Consider the following 15,951-nt stretch of genomic DNA (forward strand, 5'->3'; position numbering starts at 1 on the left):
TTAGGCTCTTGATTTATCAGGACCATAGACTTTCTCACTGGCATATTACATTGCTTGGTTCATATGATGCTGAGAAACTGAATAGTGTTATGACCGAAATAAGAAGTACATTAGTCATGGTGACAGCCTTCCTGGTAAAGAAAGTTTGGTTTAAGAAAGGGGATATCCTGAATTGCAACCTGTTCCTCAAGTTGTCCATTACGGTGTGTATATCCTAAGGAAAACAGATGCTTTCTTCTGCTACTGAAGTTCAGGCCACAAATCCAAGGTAACTTCGGATTTCACTTTTGGTGCATGCAAAATTCTACTTCGCTCACTTGAAATGGATAACTCAGGATTTGAACTGCATGAAGAAACACCTCCACGTCCCTCAGTCAAAATGGAGAGGCAAAAACAAGAACACCCAGTAAGTTGCTGTTGTGAAATAATGAGAGAGCTGATCTGAAGCTATATGCTCAGATCTGGAAACTTGTTACAAAACGTATAGAAAATGTATAGAAAATCTTGAGTATGTGCTTCCATACTTCATCCAGCACCTCTAGCTATAAACAAGTAAGTATTTGCAGGTTGCCTAGGACTTGAACTGCGTTTTTAAAAAATCTGCTAATAAAAAATGTTTGCTTTTTTTTTTAAAAAAAACCAGCAACATCTGAGTTAAAAAAACACAGTGTAGGAGATTTTTGTTTTTTAAAATGAGCTCATCAGGCCCAGCAAGAGTAATCCAATGGTAGAATTTTTTCTATGTGCAGTCTAATCTGTAGGCAGCACTTGGAAGTTTGTACCACCCACCAAAAGGTTGATGTTGGCAGCCATGGGTGGAGAACCTGTGGCCCACAGGATAATACTGGATGCAAACTCATCATCTCTGGTTTTTGACCATGCTGTCTGGGGCTGATGTGCAAATCCAGCTGGCTTCTGTTCATGGAATGGGGGAGTGCCATCTTGTTCTTTGTTTCGGGCTGGTAGTTGGCGCCCAACAACTTCTAGATGGTTTGGGGTTCTCACTGTGTTGTAGCCTCTGAGGCAGGCAGAAGAAACAGAATCCATGTTGTCTCTCTGCCTTTTCAGCATTGTCAGAATGGACAATCTTATATGAAGAAAGGAAGCAGTCTTATCCCAAGTCAGACCATTGTGGAGGGTTGCTATCTTTGGCTGCAGAAACAAGAAAAGCCTGGTCATATGACCTGGTACAAATTTGGTACATGCAGAAGGAGGAATGTTGGGGGGATATGTCAGGTCGACTGCTGAGAGCAAAATAAGTAGTGTTTTTATCCTTTAAGTAATCTCTTTCTCCACTACTGATCATTCAGGATAAATAAAGAATTGCAAGGAGATTTATAGCTCTCTTCAGTGTACACTGTGTACAGTTGTCTTATCTGTCCACAAGAAGTGACATGCCCATTTTGTAAATGGCTGCTAGTTATTTCAAAGTGGGGAAAGGATAGAAATTAAAGACCAATGCTCGGAATGAACTAGTTTGGTTTAACAACCTTCACTGAATTAGTTCAAAAATCTCTGAACTACACCTGCAAGTAGTTCCCATAATTGTTGGGTGAATGGAATGAGAAGTTTGTTTTAGGGTAGAACTTTGAATTATTTCAAGTTATTCAAGTTCATTCTCTTACATTTTTTAACCCTTAGAGTAGTGGTTTTCAGCCAGTGTGCTGTGGCACCCTGGGGTGCCTTGAATGATGCTCAGGGGTGCAGCAGGCAACACTGTCCTCTGTCCCTCTTTCCTTCCTTCCCTCCTCTGATGCCCTCTCACGTCGCTGCCTCCCAAAAGCTTGCGTATCCGTTTATTGTAGTAGCCCTGGCTATGAGCTCCACAGTTGAATGGTGTCCCTGGGAGGCACCTCAGTTTGGGGTGAGGAGGGCGGCAGCTCAGACCAGGGATGGCAGCAGCAGCAGCTGCCTGGGGGACTCCCAAGGAAAAGGGGAGAGGAGAGGAGAGGAAAGAAGGAACACTCCACAAGGGAGGGTGTTTCAAAAAGGGTGAGAGGCTGCTAGCTCTACAGGCAAGGGGTGACAAAACAGGCCCACAGAGGTGCCACAGAAATATTGTAATTAGTTAAGGGAGCTGTGGACTCAAAAAGGTTGAAAACCTCTGCCCTAGAGTCTTCAGATCTTTAAGCTTAAATATCATGATTGTTGGAAAAAAATAATTAAGCAATTCACCATTAACTGATTATTATTCCATATTTATATCCCTCTTTTCCCCTGACAGACTTGAACCACTTATTTATTAATTTGTATCTCAACTCTCCTCCCAAAGGAGCCTTGGGCAGAAAACAACAAGTGATAAAACAACAAGAACACCTTAAAAACTAGAACTTTTTTTTGAAAGAGATAACTTTCCAGGCTCTGTTAAGGAGATTGTTAGGATCCATATTTGCCATGCCTCTAGCTACTGTAGGTCTGTGTGTGGGGCCAGGATGGGCCGCATTACATTTGCTTTGCCCCAGAGAGGCATCAAGAACTGAGCTCATCTGTTTCTGCATAGCCCCATCCTTGAATCTGTCTTTCTCATGCTGGAATGTGACAAAAAGGACAAGCACTTCTGAACTTGGTTTTTAGATATGGCAGTGATAATTGTGTCTGCGTTATGTTCTGCTGAATAATAGTGACTTTCCCAAGGTAACCAGGGTGCTCTGTGCAAAACTACTGCACAATTCTGAATTAACTAATATTGATTTGTTAACTTCCTCAGGCATTCTCCTGGATAGCTTAAGCAACTTTGGTTAGGACAATTTTTTGTAAGCAGAAGTAAGGGAAGAAGAGTTGTAAGAGGAAGTTTTCCTGGCTGAGCAGATCAAAACCAGCAAATTATTCTCCACAAACTTCTAAAAAAACCCAGAACCTTTCAGCATTGCAGTAATCAAAGGCAAAAAAACTGCCAGTTGCTACAATGACAATATTAACAAGCTGGGTCACTTCTGAAGTTATCAATTGCTTTTTCTCCTAGTTGGAGCTATTCTGCTTTGAAAATAGCCGGAGCTGAAATAACAACCTAAAGTTCAACTGATGAGGCTTTTACTTGCATGGAAATGCAGTGAGAGAGGAAAGCTGAATTTCTACCAGTCAGGTAGCTAGTAACGGTACAGGTTTCTAGCTACAAAAAAGGTGGCAACCCTAGTGCAACCTGTTGTAAGATAGGTATAAACTGATCGTATATGTATGTGATAAGATACTAAGCTCGGATGAAAATGGCAAATGATGGGGTATAATGGGACGTCCCCCCCCCCAGCTCAGGAGCTCCCTTACTCTTTGTCATAGCACAAACCCTACCATTTCCCAGGATTAGGTAAAGGTAAAGGGACCCCTGATCATTAGGTCCAGTTGTGGCTGACTCTGGGGTTGCGGCGCTCATCTCGCTTTATTGGCCGAGGGAGCTGGCATTCGGCTTCTGGGTCATGTGGCCAGCATGACTAAGCCACTTCTGGCGAACCAGAGGAGCGCACGGAAATTACTTTTTAAAAAAATGGAGGAGGAGGGCCTTTAGAGACCACGACATACATAGTCTCTGTATTAGTTGCTTTTAGAACTGACGGGGAGTTGGATGTTCTGTGTATTGCACTAGACAGATAATCCCTTCATGCACACACATATAATCCCTACTCTTTACACATATACACAAACATACTCCCCCACCCCTTCCCCACTGACAGCCACCAGAAAAACAGGATTGGAGGCAAGTCCCTGCTGTTTGTACGTACACTCAGTGGGAAACCTCAGATTGTGCTGAACCGCGTGGGAAATAGCTCCAAGAGTTACAAGATACGTAGCAGCCAGGCACGCGATGTGTTGAGAACCTTATGAAGCGACCAGTAACAGCTAATAGTTCATAGCCAAAGTGATTGTTTCTGACAACTCCAAGATGCGAGTCACGTCTTTAGAGCTTCACTGAATGGCCTCATCTCAAAACTAAATGACCAAGGAGGTCATCTATGTCCCCAACACTGAGAATTTTCAGAATTGATAGTCAACATTTTTGCTGCCCTGGAGAAGCCTACATGCCACCTTCATGATCCAATTTCGGCCCTACCTGGAGAAGCTAGGGATTGAATCTGGGGTCTTCTGCATGCAAGCCAGTTGCTCTACTATTGAGCTACAGACTTTCTGCATTGTGAAGTTACAGTGTTTTATCAGCTTACACAGGCCTGGAGAGGCAATGTTTTGTTTTGCCAGTTCTATAAAAATGGCTACTAATTATTCCTCTTTGTTTCTTTGTTTATCGGGGGAGAAAAAGAGCCGCTGGTCCCTGCTCAACATCTTTCTGGTCTGCCTCTTGGCCTGCGCCATCACCACTGTCTTAGGGGTGCTGGTTTTGTCTCTGGTCTATACCGCCAACACCAGCTTCAAACCAAAATACGACGCCAGCGCAGAAAAGCGTAGAGCTGCTTCCCCGGGAACTTCAAGAGTAACATCTGCCCAGGTGGACCCCAAGTTCCAGTTTCTCCACCAGCTTGCTAAAGCCAAGGTATAATTTGACCATATCCTGTTTTATTTTTATTTGTTTAAGGCGTTTATACACTGCTTAATCATTAGTATTTCTAAGCGGCGTACAAGGAACCAGGCACCACACAGAGAACAAAAAATGAAACAGCTGTGCAAAACTTGAACTGCCTTCAAATAACTGCTGGAGTGGGAAAGTCTTTTTTGTCATGTGCCTGACGTTCAGCCAGGAGGGTGCTGTTATGATCTCAATTCGGTGTGTGCTCCACAGGCTTGGGCCCGCAACACTAAAAGCCCAGCTGGTATATATTTCACATAAGAGGCTGTGGACTCTCCTTCATTGGAGAGGTTGGATGGTCATCTGCCATGGATGCTTTAGTTGAGATTCCTGCATGACTCTTGGGGGTCCCTTCCAACTCTGTGATTCTATGAATAAGGACCTTAATGATTATTTTGTCCATGGGGTTGCCAAGAAGTAGTGGCCTCCAGTTCCCATCATCCCTCACCAATGTCCATGCAGGCTGAGGCTTTGGGGTCTTGAAGTTCAGCAGCAGCTGGAAGACACAAAGTTGGCTAGTGTTGCTCTACTGAGGTCCAGCGCCGAGGGCCTTCTGGCGGTTCCCTCACTGCGAGAAGTGAGGTCACAGGGAACCAGGCAGAGGGCCTTCTCAGTAGTGGCACCCACCCTGAGGAACACCCTCCCACCAGATGTCAAGGAAATAAACAACTATCTGACTTTTAGAAGACATCTGAAGGCAGCCTTGTTTAGAGAAGTTTTTAGTGTTTGATGTCTTATCGTGTTTTTAATATTCTGTTGGGAGCTGCCCAGAGTGACTGGGGAAACCCAGCCATATGGGCAGCATAGAAATAAATTATTATTATTATTATTATTATTATTATTATTATTATTATTATTATTATTATTTTACTGTATAAGGAAAGAAGGAGCCACATTATGTGTTACTGGACTGTGGAGGGACGTAGCATAAGTACCTGAGCCTGTAACAAGTGTACACTCTTTCACGCAAATTCTTGTAGATAGCTAGAGGCACGATGGGCCGCAAATAACGTCACTGGATATTAGACTTTTTATGCAGTGCTTGATGTCCCAAGTATTACCCTTTCCAGAAGCACGAGTTCCCGGGCGGTACCATTCAGTGGTCGAGATTCCGGAAAAACGCCAATGAGTACCAGAACAAGGAAGAGATGGAGTTTGGAAGAAGCATCAATGCTCAGCGCTCCAAGATGACGTTTGGAACTTTGAGGATTAAGAGCAAAGGACTGCGTGCGCCACACTGGCATTTCAATGCCAATGAGCACGGCTACCTCTTAAAGGTACTTTTTGGGGTTATCTTAAAATCGTTTTTACCCCACCTTTCTAGTGGAAAGAACCCTTACATAGCTATAGGATTAGGATGGTGGTTTCGTTTTTATGTCATCTTTGGGTGCCCTCCAAATTTATGGTTTTATATCTCTAAAATTGCATTCTGCAGAGGAGTCTTTTTGCTAAGTTAAAGGCCCAAGCCATGTCTGTTAAGTATCTCTTTGCATAATTAAGCAGTAAAGGATACTAGTTGCCATGGAAGTTACTGGATGTTTCCAGAAGCGGGACAGGCCTTCCTCCTTCCTCTGGTTGGAGGTTATGTCATTGGTGGGTTTAAGAGAGAATAGACCAGGGTGAGTCATATGTGGAGTAAACACACAGGCTTAACTTGCTCTCTGTGTGCTGAATCCAGAGCTATGGCTTTGGGAAACCCACAAGAAAACTAATGGGAAAAGCAAAATCATTTGGTTTGTCAGTGCTGTAAGCTTGTAATGTAAAGGTAAAGGTACCCCTGCCCGTACGGGCTAGTTGTGACCGACTCTGGGGTTGCGCGCCCATCTCGCTTAAGAGGCCGGGAGCCAGCGCTGTCTGGAGACACTTCCGGGTCACGTGGCCAGCGTGACGAAGCTGCTCTGGCGAGCCAGCACCAGTGCAGCACACGGAAACGCCGTTTACCTTCCCGCTATAAAGCAGTACCTATTTATCTACTTGCACTTAAGGGTGCTTTCGAACTGCTAGGTGGGCAGGAGCTGGGACCGAACGACGGGAGCTCATCCCGCCGCGGGGATTCGAATCGCCAACCATACGATCGGCAAGTCCTAGGCGCTGAGGTTTTACCCACAGCGCCACCCGCGTCCCTTGAGCTTGTAATGTAAAGGTAAAGGTAAAGGTACCCCTGCCCGAACGGGCCAGTCTTGACAGACTCTGGGGTTTGTGCGCCCATCTCACTCAAGATGCCGGGGGCCAGCGCTGTCCAGAGACACTTCCGGGTCACGTTGCCAGCGTGACAAAGCTGCATCTGGCGAGCCAGCACAGCACACGGTAATGTACAGGCATGTAAATAAAATCACACATCACAAAGACATTGCCATCTCCGGTGACCTTCATTTGAAGGAAACCAAACCTGAGGTATGGCTGGGGCAATCCAATCAGATGGGTGTGGCATAGAAATAATAAAATTGTTGTTATTATGTGTCGGCAACCCTGCAATCTCTCACTAGTCAGGGACTGGGGTGTGCGTAGCTGAATAAAATGCAGTCAACAGCAGTGACAGGGTATGGAGACACCTATTTGGTGAAGGAGGCATGAGGGCTCTGGCAAAGTCCCAGAGCCTTCCCACATCCTTCCCAAGTCTGGGGAAAGCACTAACTCGGCTTTGGGAAGAAGACAGGAGGAGGATTCCAGGGTGGCGAATAGATCGTCAGTGCCCTGGATCAAGAATTCTGATGCAGATGACTGATCGATACATTTTAATAGTCTATAGCTGCCCCAGCCATTCTGGTCGGCTTCCAACACTCATAAAACACAATAAAACATCGGGGCTTCACTCTTTGCACTGCTGTGATGGCCCATGGCAGTGTTGTAGTGATGGCATTGGATTTCTGCCTTCTTAACTTGATTTGCAAAGACTAGTCCTCTCTCCACCTGTGTTTTTCAGGGCACTGCATGGATTGGGGTTGTCGATGCTGGTGGAAATACCGTAACCACGTACAACGTCACAGCGGGCCAGGTCATTTTCTTCCCTCGAAACACGGTGCATTGGCTCAAGAACGTCGGTACAGAAGACTGTCTGTTCTTGCTGTTCTTTACAACCCATGAAGAGCTTCAAACTCTGGATCTGGATGATACGTTTTTCTTAACACCTGAAGACATAGCAGCAAGGTCACTAAAGGTCTGTACAACATAAACTCCTTAGTGCTAGTCTGTGGGGGGGGGCTGATTGCTGTTCATTCCTACTCAGCACTAAGCTACAGGTTTTCCCAGGGGAAAGAGGTCAGGCAACCAAATGTGTGGATAAGCCCTGAGATGTTTCTGTTCCTGATGCTACACTTGAATGCAGCTGTATTGTGAAAATCTTTGTAAGCTGCTTTAAGAGCCAATTGGGGCTATGACATGAGGTATGGGCCCCTCCAGATAGCCTTTTAATCATGCATTTATGATGCTGTTGGGGTTGTCACACAGGATTCCATTTTCCATACAAATTGCATCTGCAGAGGTTTTGGGGCAGCCCCCCTCCCCGCTTCATTTCCAAGCAGCAAAGTCCATTTCCTACTGAAATTCTGCAACTTTTCTTACCACAAATTGTTCTGTGGTGTGGGTGTTCTTTTTTGGTCCCCTTTTTGTTGTGCTTCAGCCCCTCTAGAAAGCAGTTATGTGGCATCATTGGGGAAGCTTCTCAGAACAACCAATAAAGCAGAATATGCCCACCACTAATGCACAGGATGTTTTATTTTTTATTTTTTTAAGAAGCCTTTAAAGCATTTCATTTGTTCTTGAAAATTTGGTTCCTTCCCCCCTTTCCCATCTCTTTTAGGGCTTAAACTGTCAGTTTGCATGTCTTAGTGCACAAAATACTGATCTGATTTGTAGAGATCTTTCCTATTCTACTTAATTCAAGAAGCTTCTGTAAGCTTCTTTGTGTGAAAGAAACAAGCAAACAAGCAGAAGGTTCCTGATGTTTGGGTTATTCCTTCAAAGAAGCTGAGTACAGCTGGTTTAAACTGGATCTGTTATCTCTTTCTGTTAAGGTCATGCTGACTGTGAGGCCAGAAGGAGCCTGGGTCTCATCCTTCCTTCCTTCCTTCCTTCCTTCCTTCCTTCCTTCCTTCCTTCCTTCCTTCCTTTCTTTCTTTCTTTCTGGTATGGTGTTTTGTATGCTTAGTATAAGTTATTGTAAGTTTAAGCTAAGTCTGCTGCAACTGGATTTTTTATAGACAGTGCCAATCCTGAATGTATTGGATTTGTGACCATTATACTCATTTGCCTTCAGTGGCAGAAAAGCTCTGCTGGATGAAATATTAATTGCCTCTGATCTAGTTTTTGGGAATCCTGCAGCGTGTTTAAGTTGTTACTCTGCTAACTACACATTGGAATCTGCTCTGGATCAATATTGAGTAGAATTTCAGTGACAAAAACAAACTCCTCTAGCTGGAGCTCCTTTAAGTCACTGCTGCTGAGAAGCTAAATCCAACGTTTGCTGCATGTTTTCTAGCCTCAAGGTGGAGTGGCCTTCATCAGGTCTTTCCAGAAGCAAGCAGAAGACCAAGCCGTCAACCTTCCTCCAAATCTAGCAGAGCTCGTTCAGAATCCCAACTACCAGCAGTCCGAAGACCCGCTTGTGTGGAGGTACTTCTTTGACCTCAAAGGTACTTCAGAGAAAGCTGAGATGGCATTAACAGGGACCTTTGTTTCCAGACAGTTAGCAATGTGGGTCGGGGTCGCTTCAGCAAAGGGAGCAGAGGCAATAGAGGACCAGCCCCACCACCACCTTAGGAACGTTCTCCTGGGCTTCTGATGCAGGAAGGAGCTGGTGGCATCCACTTGCTACCCAAGATATTTCCAGACAATCTCAGAGACCCAGCCAGGGAAGGATTGCCCAAAATCAGTGGCGGAATCTATTTCTGGTTCCACAGTTCGTTCCAGAGCATGGGCAAAGCTGGATACAGAAACTCTGCTGTCTGCGAAACCAAGCAGCTGAGCTTATTCCTAATTAAATGCCCATGGAGGAATCAAATATTCTCTTTTTAAAGCCTTGGGTTTTTAAAGAAACCCTCTTGGGTGGTAAGATTGGCACTCAGGTAGGGTTATCATACTGTACATCCGAACAAACCCTGAATATTGCAGTCGGAAGCAGTGTCTGGGTGGAAATTGGCAAAAGGTCCAGGAAAATCTGGACGTATGGTAACCCAGTGTTGTTTTTGCTGACTTTCCTTAAAAATAGCTCAAAATGTCAATTTTTATGTGTCCAGGTTTTCACTTTTTGAAAAATGGCAACCCTAACTCAGGACTCTCTTAGTAGTTCCACCACCCTTGGAACTTGGGACGGGGTGGAGGAAGGCTGGGAAAGTCTATTCTCTTTCTTCCTAAGCTTTGGAGTTTTGGCCTCACAGAAGTATGTCTGGCACTTCTATATCCAGAACACGTGGTCTGCTGCTAAGTGATGGCAAATGTCTCAGAACAGCAAGGTTGGCTTAGTGAGCAATGTAAGCTAATAAATATTCTGTGATGATCATGAACTAGGTCTCCCAGGCTTGTTTGATTGTTGAGGATGCTGCGTTTGTCCTCCATTCAGGGTCAACTGAGTTCCGTTTCCCCGGGGGAATAATCCAGTTTGCTCGGTATGTGAAAGATGGAAAAGGCTTGAGTACGAATGAAAGAATTTACAGCGAGTTTCTCCATTCAGTAAGTATTGAGATAAAAAGCGCTGCCTGTTATAGTGGATGAGATCCTGGAGATCTGAGTCAAATGTTCCGTTTGGGGAGCAATACAGAAACCCTGCCCATAGCCATCTCTGCATGGGCTCAAACCTCCAACCTTCTGGTTAACAGCCAGTTGTACTGACCCATGGAGCCACCTGAGATCTCTAACGTTGTTGGACTCCAACTCCCATCAGCCCCAGCCAACATGGCCAGTGGTCAGGGATGATGGGAGTTGGAGTCCAACAAATCTGCAGGGCCTCCGGTTCCCAACCCCTGTTTTAATTCTTTGAGACACCCTGTTGTTATTTTGCACAACCTCACATGCTCACGTGCTTTTGTTTGCTCTCCTTGCTCTCAGAAGGAAGATGCTCTTACTTTGGGGACACTCAGGATCTATAGCAATGGTCTACGGCAGCCCCACTTTCATTTCAATGCCAACGAGATGGGATATGTCATCAGTGGGTGTGGACAGGTAGCTATTTAACTTAAACCACTGTGATGTAAACCGTTCTGAGTTTTCCTTGGGTAAGGAATAGGTGCTTAGCTATTGGCAGGAAGCAGAAACTCTCACAATATTGTTTTGACTCCTGCTGAAGACTTTTATTTCACCCTCCCGGTTATATTTTATTAAATTTTTACAAGTTTCACAGTTACACTCCAATACATAATCAATTTTTCTTTTGTTTTTGTCAGCCTTCCATCCCATTTCCACTGTGTTTTTTTATTTCTCCCTCTTTGCTGCACCTTGTCTTCTATCTCTTATACCATAGTTATTTTTATTTCAGCAATCCTACCCAGGCATACAGTTTAGTTATGCATCCCCCCCCCCAGTTTTGCTGCTTTTTATCTGAGTTTTATCAGTGATTATTTTATGTATATTTGCTTTTTTAAGTTTTGCTGATTTAATCATGTTTTATTGGTGATGTTATTATGTACGTCAATTACGATTTTTTCTGCTTAAGCAGTTTATAAGCTTTTCTATAAAAGAAAAAGGTTATGAATATTTTCAAAGAAGAAAACATGACTAGGATGATGGGAGTTGTAATCCAATATCTGGTAGGCACCCAGTGATTGTTGCTGGGCTAGGAGAATCAAACTGTTCCTAGCTCTGCTTCCTTCCAGTTTTCTGCAAGGCAGAGTTGGGAAAGAAATCTTGGAGCTCCACAGCCTTGCACGTCATGTTGTCTACAAGTCCTGTTCCACAAGGGAGGTCACTCTCCTGTATCCATTGTGCTGCTCCTCCTGGTTCCTCCTGTCCCCTTACACAGCTTTATAACAGTATATGAGGGAGAAAGCTCCAGATGTGGTCGCATTTCTTCATAGGGAAATTGCTCTATCTTCTGGATCATTCTGTTTTTCCCTTTTCTGAACCTTTGGCTCTGGGAGACATTACAGACGCCTGGATTTCTGACATTTTTCATGAAGTCGATTGAGAACTACAGATTCAGTTGGATGGATGTTGGGGTGTATTTCCTTGTTGGTGCATTCTCTCTCCAGGTGGGCATTATCGTTTCACCATCGCTCACCACTGACTTCACCATTGGCGTTGGAGATGTCGTCTTTTTCCCCGTTGGAACCCAACACTACATCAAGAGCACATGCGACGAAGAGTTGCTTTTCATTTTGGCATTCAGCACTGCGAACCAGGTAGGAAATCTGTGCTTGACTTCCTAGGTAAACTGCCGGGCTAGATACAGTTAAGCCACAGTTAAGTTAGTGTGGTGAGTTATTGTGAACCACACTCAAGGTTATAAAGGTTTTGCAGGATTGGGGAGAAAAAACAACAACAACCATATATTAACTCAGTTCTCATTTAAAGGCACATCTCCCTAATTTGTGCTTTCTGAAGCAATACACCAAAAACCCAAACATCCATCCTTCAAAATTTGATTTTTTCTGAATTTTGAAATGCAGTTCTCCAGCCAAGTAACGTGCATATACTAAAGTAGGTGTAAAAATGCATATTAGTAATAAATAACATGGGAAAGTGCATTATATTAGGTGCACTGCTTTGCAAAAGCGCATAGTTAAGGTGCTTACAAAGATGTGACTATTCGGTGAAATTCTCACAAAAATACTGATGAATTTTCACAAGAACTAACAATTTATTTATTTATTTGCAAACCAATGTGGAAATGTAGAGAACTGAATGTAAGACTGGAAAAATTAGAAATGGAGAGAAACCAATTGAAATTTGCCCATCCGTATTATACATGATTGTACATATTACATAAGATAATAATTTAAAAAGTTTGCCATGAAAAATGTGTGTGCGTTACTGTGAAACGAGCGTAAACTTCCCTTTCCCAATTCAAATACTGTTGTGGTTGTTTTTTTTGTAGCTGCAGACCCTTGATATGGATGACTATTTCCACCGCACGCCAGACCATATACTAGCCCAGCTTTTCTTCAAAAAGCAGGATGAATTTAAGAAGATTCCACATTTTAACGAGGATCAGGCAATTAATCTACCATAGCAGCTTCACTACAGCAACGAAGAAGTCCGCATGAAACCACTTGTTATTAATAATGTTAATGCTGCCTTGGAAGAGTTTTTCGAGTTGTTAACTACTTCTTTATAAAGTAAACGGAGTCAGGGCTTGCATTGCGTTTTCTTAATAATGATGATGATGATGATGATGATGATGATGATAATAATAATAATAATTATTTATTTATACCCTGCCCATCTGGCTGGGTTTCCCCAGCCACTCTGGGCGGCTTTCCAACAAAAGATTAAAAATACATTAAAACATCAGTCATTAAAAACTTCCCTAAACAGGGCTGCCTTCAGATGTCTTCTAAACATCAGATGGTTGTTTATTTCTTTGACATCTGATGGGAGGGCGTTCCACAGGGCAGGCGCCACCACCAAGAAGGCCCTCTGTCTGGTTCCCTGTAACCTCACTTCTCGCAATGAGGGAACCACCAGAAGGCCCTCAGAGCTGGACCTCAGTGTCTGGGCTGAACGATGGGGGTGGAGGCACTCCTTCATAATGCCAGCTTATTCTTTACATGACGGGCTACAATATAAGGCAAAGATGTGCACACGTTACCCTGTTGTCGTGGTTAGCTTGACCCTATCTCATACACAAGGGTTGCCAAAAATTTTTGATTCATGGGCCACATCTTGAGGCAGAAGTGTGGAGGAAGCTCCCAAACCTTGTGGGGAGGCATCACCAGGGCAGTTGTACCCATTGGCACTGTCTTGGCATTACCAGGATTATAGTGTATTCAGCCAGATGTGAAGGAAAACCACATTTCTAGAACTTAGCGAGCATGAATGAGAGCACTAAATGGAAGTGTTTTGACTTACGATCCATTCCAAATGCAATGTAATAGTCACATAAATAAAACAAAATGAGAAGTTTTTGCGGTGGGAGAGCAAGTTGGGTCCTACATTGTCCTTCCTTTCATGAAAGGGCTTATTTCGTCTGCAGAAAGGACTGCGGCCCAGCAGAGACTCCTGACAGTAGAAAGAAGAGGAACAAGAATTTTTACTTTTTTTCTGCTGGGCCCCCTTCCACACTGTCCTGGAGGGACTTCTCTATCCTCCAGAGCAAATTTTCAGGGAACTATAGGAGCAAGTAGGGATAATTTTAAGAATCTGCCTCAGCCCCAACCCCTTCTGTCCTCGGGAGCCTTCCATGAGTTAAGTCCCAATCTTAGAAACTCTGCATCTAAGCCAGCGTATTTTTTCATCATTCTCTACTGAAGTTCCTCAATAATGGGGTTGGAATGGGGGAGAAATCCAACTGTTTGCATTTAATGGAGAATTTACCTCATCCGCACCCTTCCCTCCCAAAATACATGAACTGAACTGGTGTGGAAATGTGGTAAGCTGAACTGATGATTGGAAAAAAGGAGAACTGAGACAAATCGAAACTGACATATATTTGCTCATTCCTGCGCTGAGGCGATAATTTCCCCTCAAATATATACATTCCTTTCCCCACTTTCAGATCCTCAAGCGAATGCTGTAAGCAAACTTTGGAAACAGCGCTGCAATTATTGTAATTTGAACAACACACTAGCTTTCTACTACATTGCAATTAGGTGGTGATTAGTTTTCATTTAGGGATGTGGAATTAACAGATGGCGAAATGTATTTGTGGGATGTGATCACATAGCAGTCACTCATTCGGGTTTTTCCTCATGCCCTGGGGGCATGACACGACAAAAATTGGCTGTAAGCCTGCAGCCCAATTCACCCTTACTTGGGAATAAGCCTCTATGACTTATGGGAGCAAAAGAATTTTCACCACTAATTTTTGTTGTTTAGTCATTTCCGACTCTTTGTGACCCCATGGACCAGAGCACGCCAGGCACTCCTGTCTTCCACTGCCTCTCGCAGTTTGGTCAAACTCATGTTAGTATCTTCGAGAACACTGTCCAACCATCTCGTCCTCTGTCGTCCCCTTCTCCTTGTGCCCTCCATCTTTCCCAACATCAGGGTCTTTTCCAGGGAGTCTTCTTTCTCATGAGGTGGCCAAAGTATTGGAGCCTCAGCTTCAGGACCTGTCCTTCCAGTGAGCACTCAGGGCTGATTTCCTTCAGAATGGATAGGTTTGATCTTCTTGCAGTCCATGGGACTCTCAAGAGTCTCCTCCAGCACCATAATTCAAAAGCATCAAACATATTGAAGGCTAAGACCTTCAAAGTAAACTCTTTCACTTTATATAATATGCGCAGAATATTGTTTTTAAGTGTTTGCAGATGCCAGCTGTTCCCAAGAACAATGCAATTCAAGGGTTTCACTTAACAGGCAAGAGTTATTAGCCCAAGTTTCTTAGAAGGCAGCAAATCCCCATAATTCAGGGTAATTTTATAGGGGTTTAGCCAGCAGGTGGCATCGTACATCAGTAAAGATCTGTATCTGTAAACTATTTAATGGAATAATTTGTCTAAGTAGGCAAAGGAAACATGGCAAGCCCAGGATAGCTATGGTTAAAATGTAAGCTGTGGGAAGTTGAATAGCCTCAATGCATGCCACAACTCTGTTGAAGATTTAAGGCATAAAAGTCCTGGAAGAAATATTGAGGCTGCAGAAAAGGCAAGGAGACCTTAGATACACTTTTCCTCACAATGGCATCATGAAATGGACACAACACTTTCCAGGGCTCAGAAATAGCTTCTGCCTGAAAGCTATTCCCCAAGAAACCAAGTTACGGTTTATACCAAGGTGTGTTGCAATCCATGCCCTCAAGCAGCAATAGTTTAAGAGTACATTTCTTCACTTCTGTATTTATTTAACTGAGTGCAAGGCATCAAATGAAGCCGTGGAAATAGGTCCCTTTTTACAGCTGCCATTTTGAAACTGACAGAGGAGTGAGTTGGCATTCTGGGTAGTGTGGAAGTGAAGAACCGGTGGACGAAGCTACTGTTACTTCAGTGTATTATTGCTATTGTTATTATTTCTTAAATTTGTATACCGCCCTATACTTGTAGATCTCAGGGTGGTTCACAACGTAAAATCGCAATATTAAAAAATACGTAATAAAACAAAGACAACTTAATAAACACTTAAAAGGGTATTGGATGATAGTCAGCCAAAGGCCTGCTTGAAGAGCAACATTATTGCCTGGCATCTAAAGAAGCATAACGAAGGTGCCAGGCAAACCTCCCTGGGAGAGCATTCCACAAACAGGGAGCCACTGCAGAAAAGACCCTGTTCTGCCCCACAGGGTTCAATTATTTAGTGATAGCAAATCTGTGTATTAGTATTAGGTAGCAGGAATAATAATGCTGCAACTTTAA

At 43.7% G+C, this 15,951-nt stretch overlaps 1 protein-coding gene across 2 annotated transcripts; it reads left to right on the plus strand.

Annotated features, from left to right (window-relative positions):
- The first annotated feature begins 183 nt into the window (after positions 1 to 183).
- Positions 184 to 12,799, plus strand: DYNAP (dynactin associated protein). 2 transcript variants are annotated; one of them, XM_082191723.1, is made up of 8 exons: positions 184 to 406; positions 5,581 to 5,787; positions 7,434 to 7,667; positions 8,988 to 9,141; positions 10,068 to 10,177; positions 10,553 to 10,666; positions 11,692 to 11,841; positions 12,537 to 12,799. In XM_082191723.1, exons 1-8 carry the CDS (start codon positions 323 to 325, stop codon positions 12,669 to 12,671), a joined length of 1,188 nt encoding a protein of 395 aa, XP_082047849.1. In that variant the 5' UTR covers positions 184 to 322; the 3' UTR covers positions 12,672 to 12,799. The 2 variants fall into 2 exon arrangements, with proteins under 2 accessions (XP_082047849.1, XP_082047848.1); XM_082191722.1 differs by lacking the exon at positions 184 to 406 and adding an exon at positions 4,173 to 4,477.
- The last annotated feature ends 3,152 nt before the right edge of the window (positions 12,800 to 15,951 follow it).

The sequence above is a fragment of the Podarcis vaucheri genome, assembly GCF_965113315.1.
Source record: "Podarcis vaucheri genome assembly, chromosome: 11".
Taxonomy (NCBI): domain Eukaryota; kingdom Metazoa; phylum Chordata; class Lepidosauria; order Squamata; family Lacertidae; genus Podarcis; species Podarcis vaucheri.

Excerpts from the sequence above, each read along its gene's own strand:
- DYNAP (XM_082191722.1), top strand. The coding sequence starts at position 4,196 with ATGGCTACTAATTATTCCTCTTTGTTTCTTTGTTTATCGGGGGAGAAA. Across the intron at positions 5,788-7,433 it reads AGCACGGCTACCTCTTAAAG|GGCACTGCATGGATTGGGGT; the intron begins GTACTTTTTGGG and ends TGTGTTTTTCAG. Across the intron at positions 7,668-8,987 it reads TAGCAGCAAGGTCACTAAAG|CCTCAAGGTGGAGTGGCCTT; the intron begins GTCTGTACAACA and ends CATGTTTTCTAG.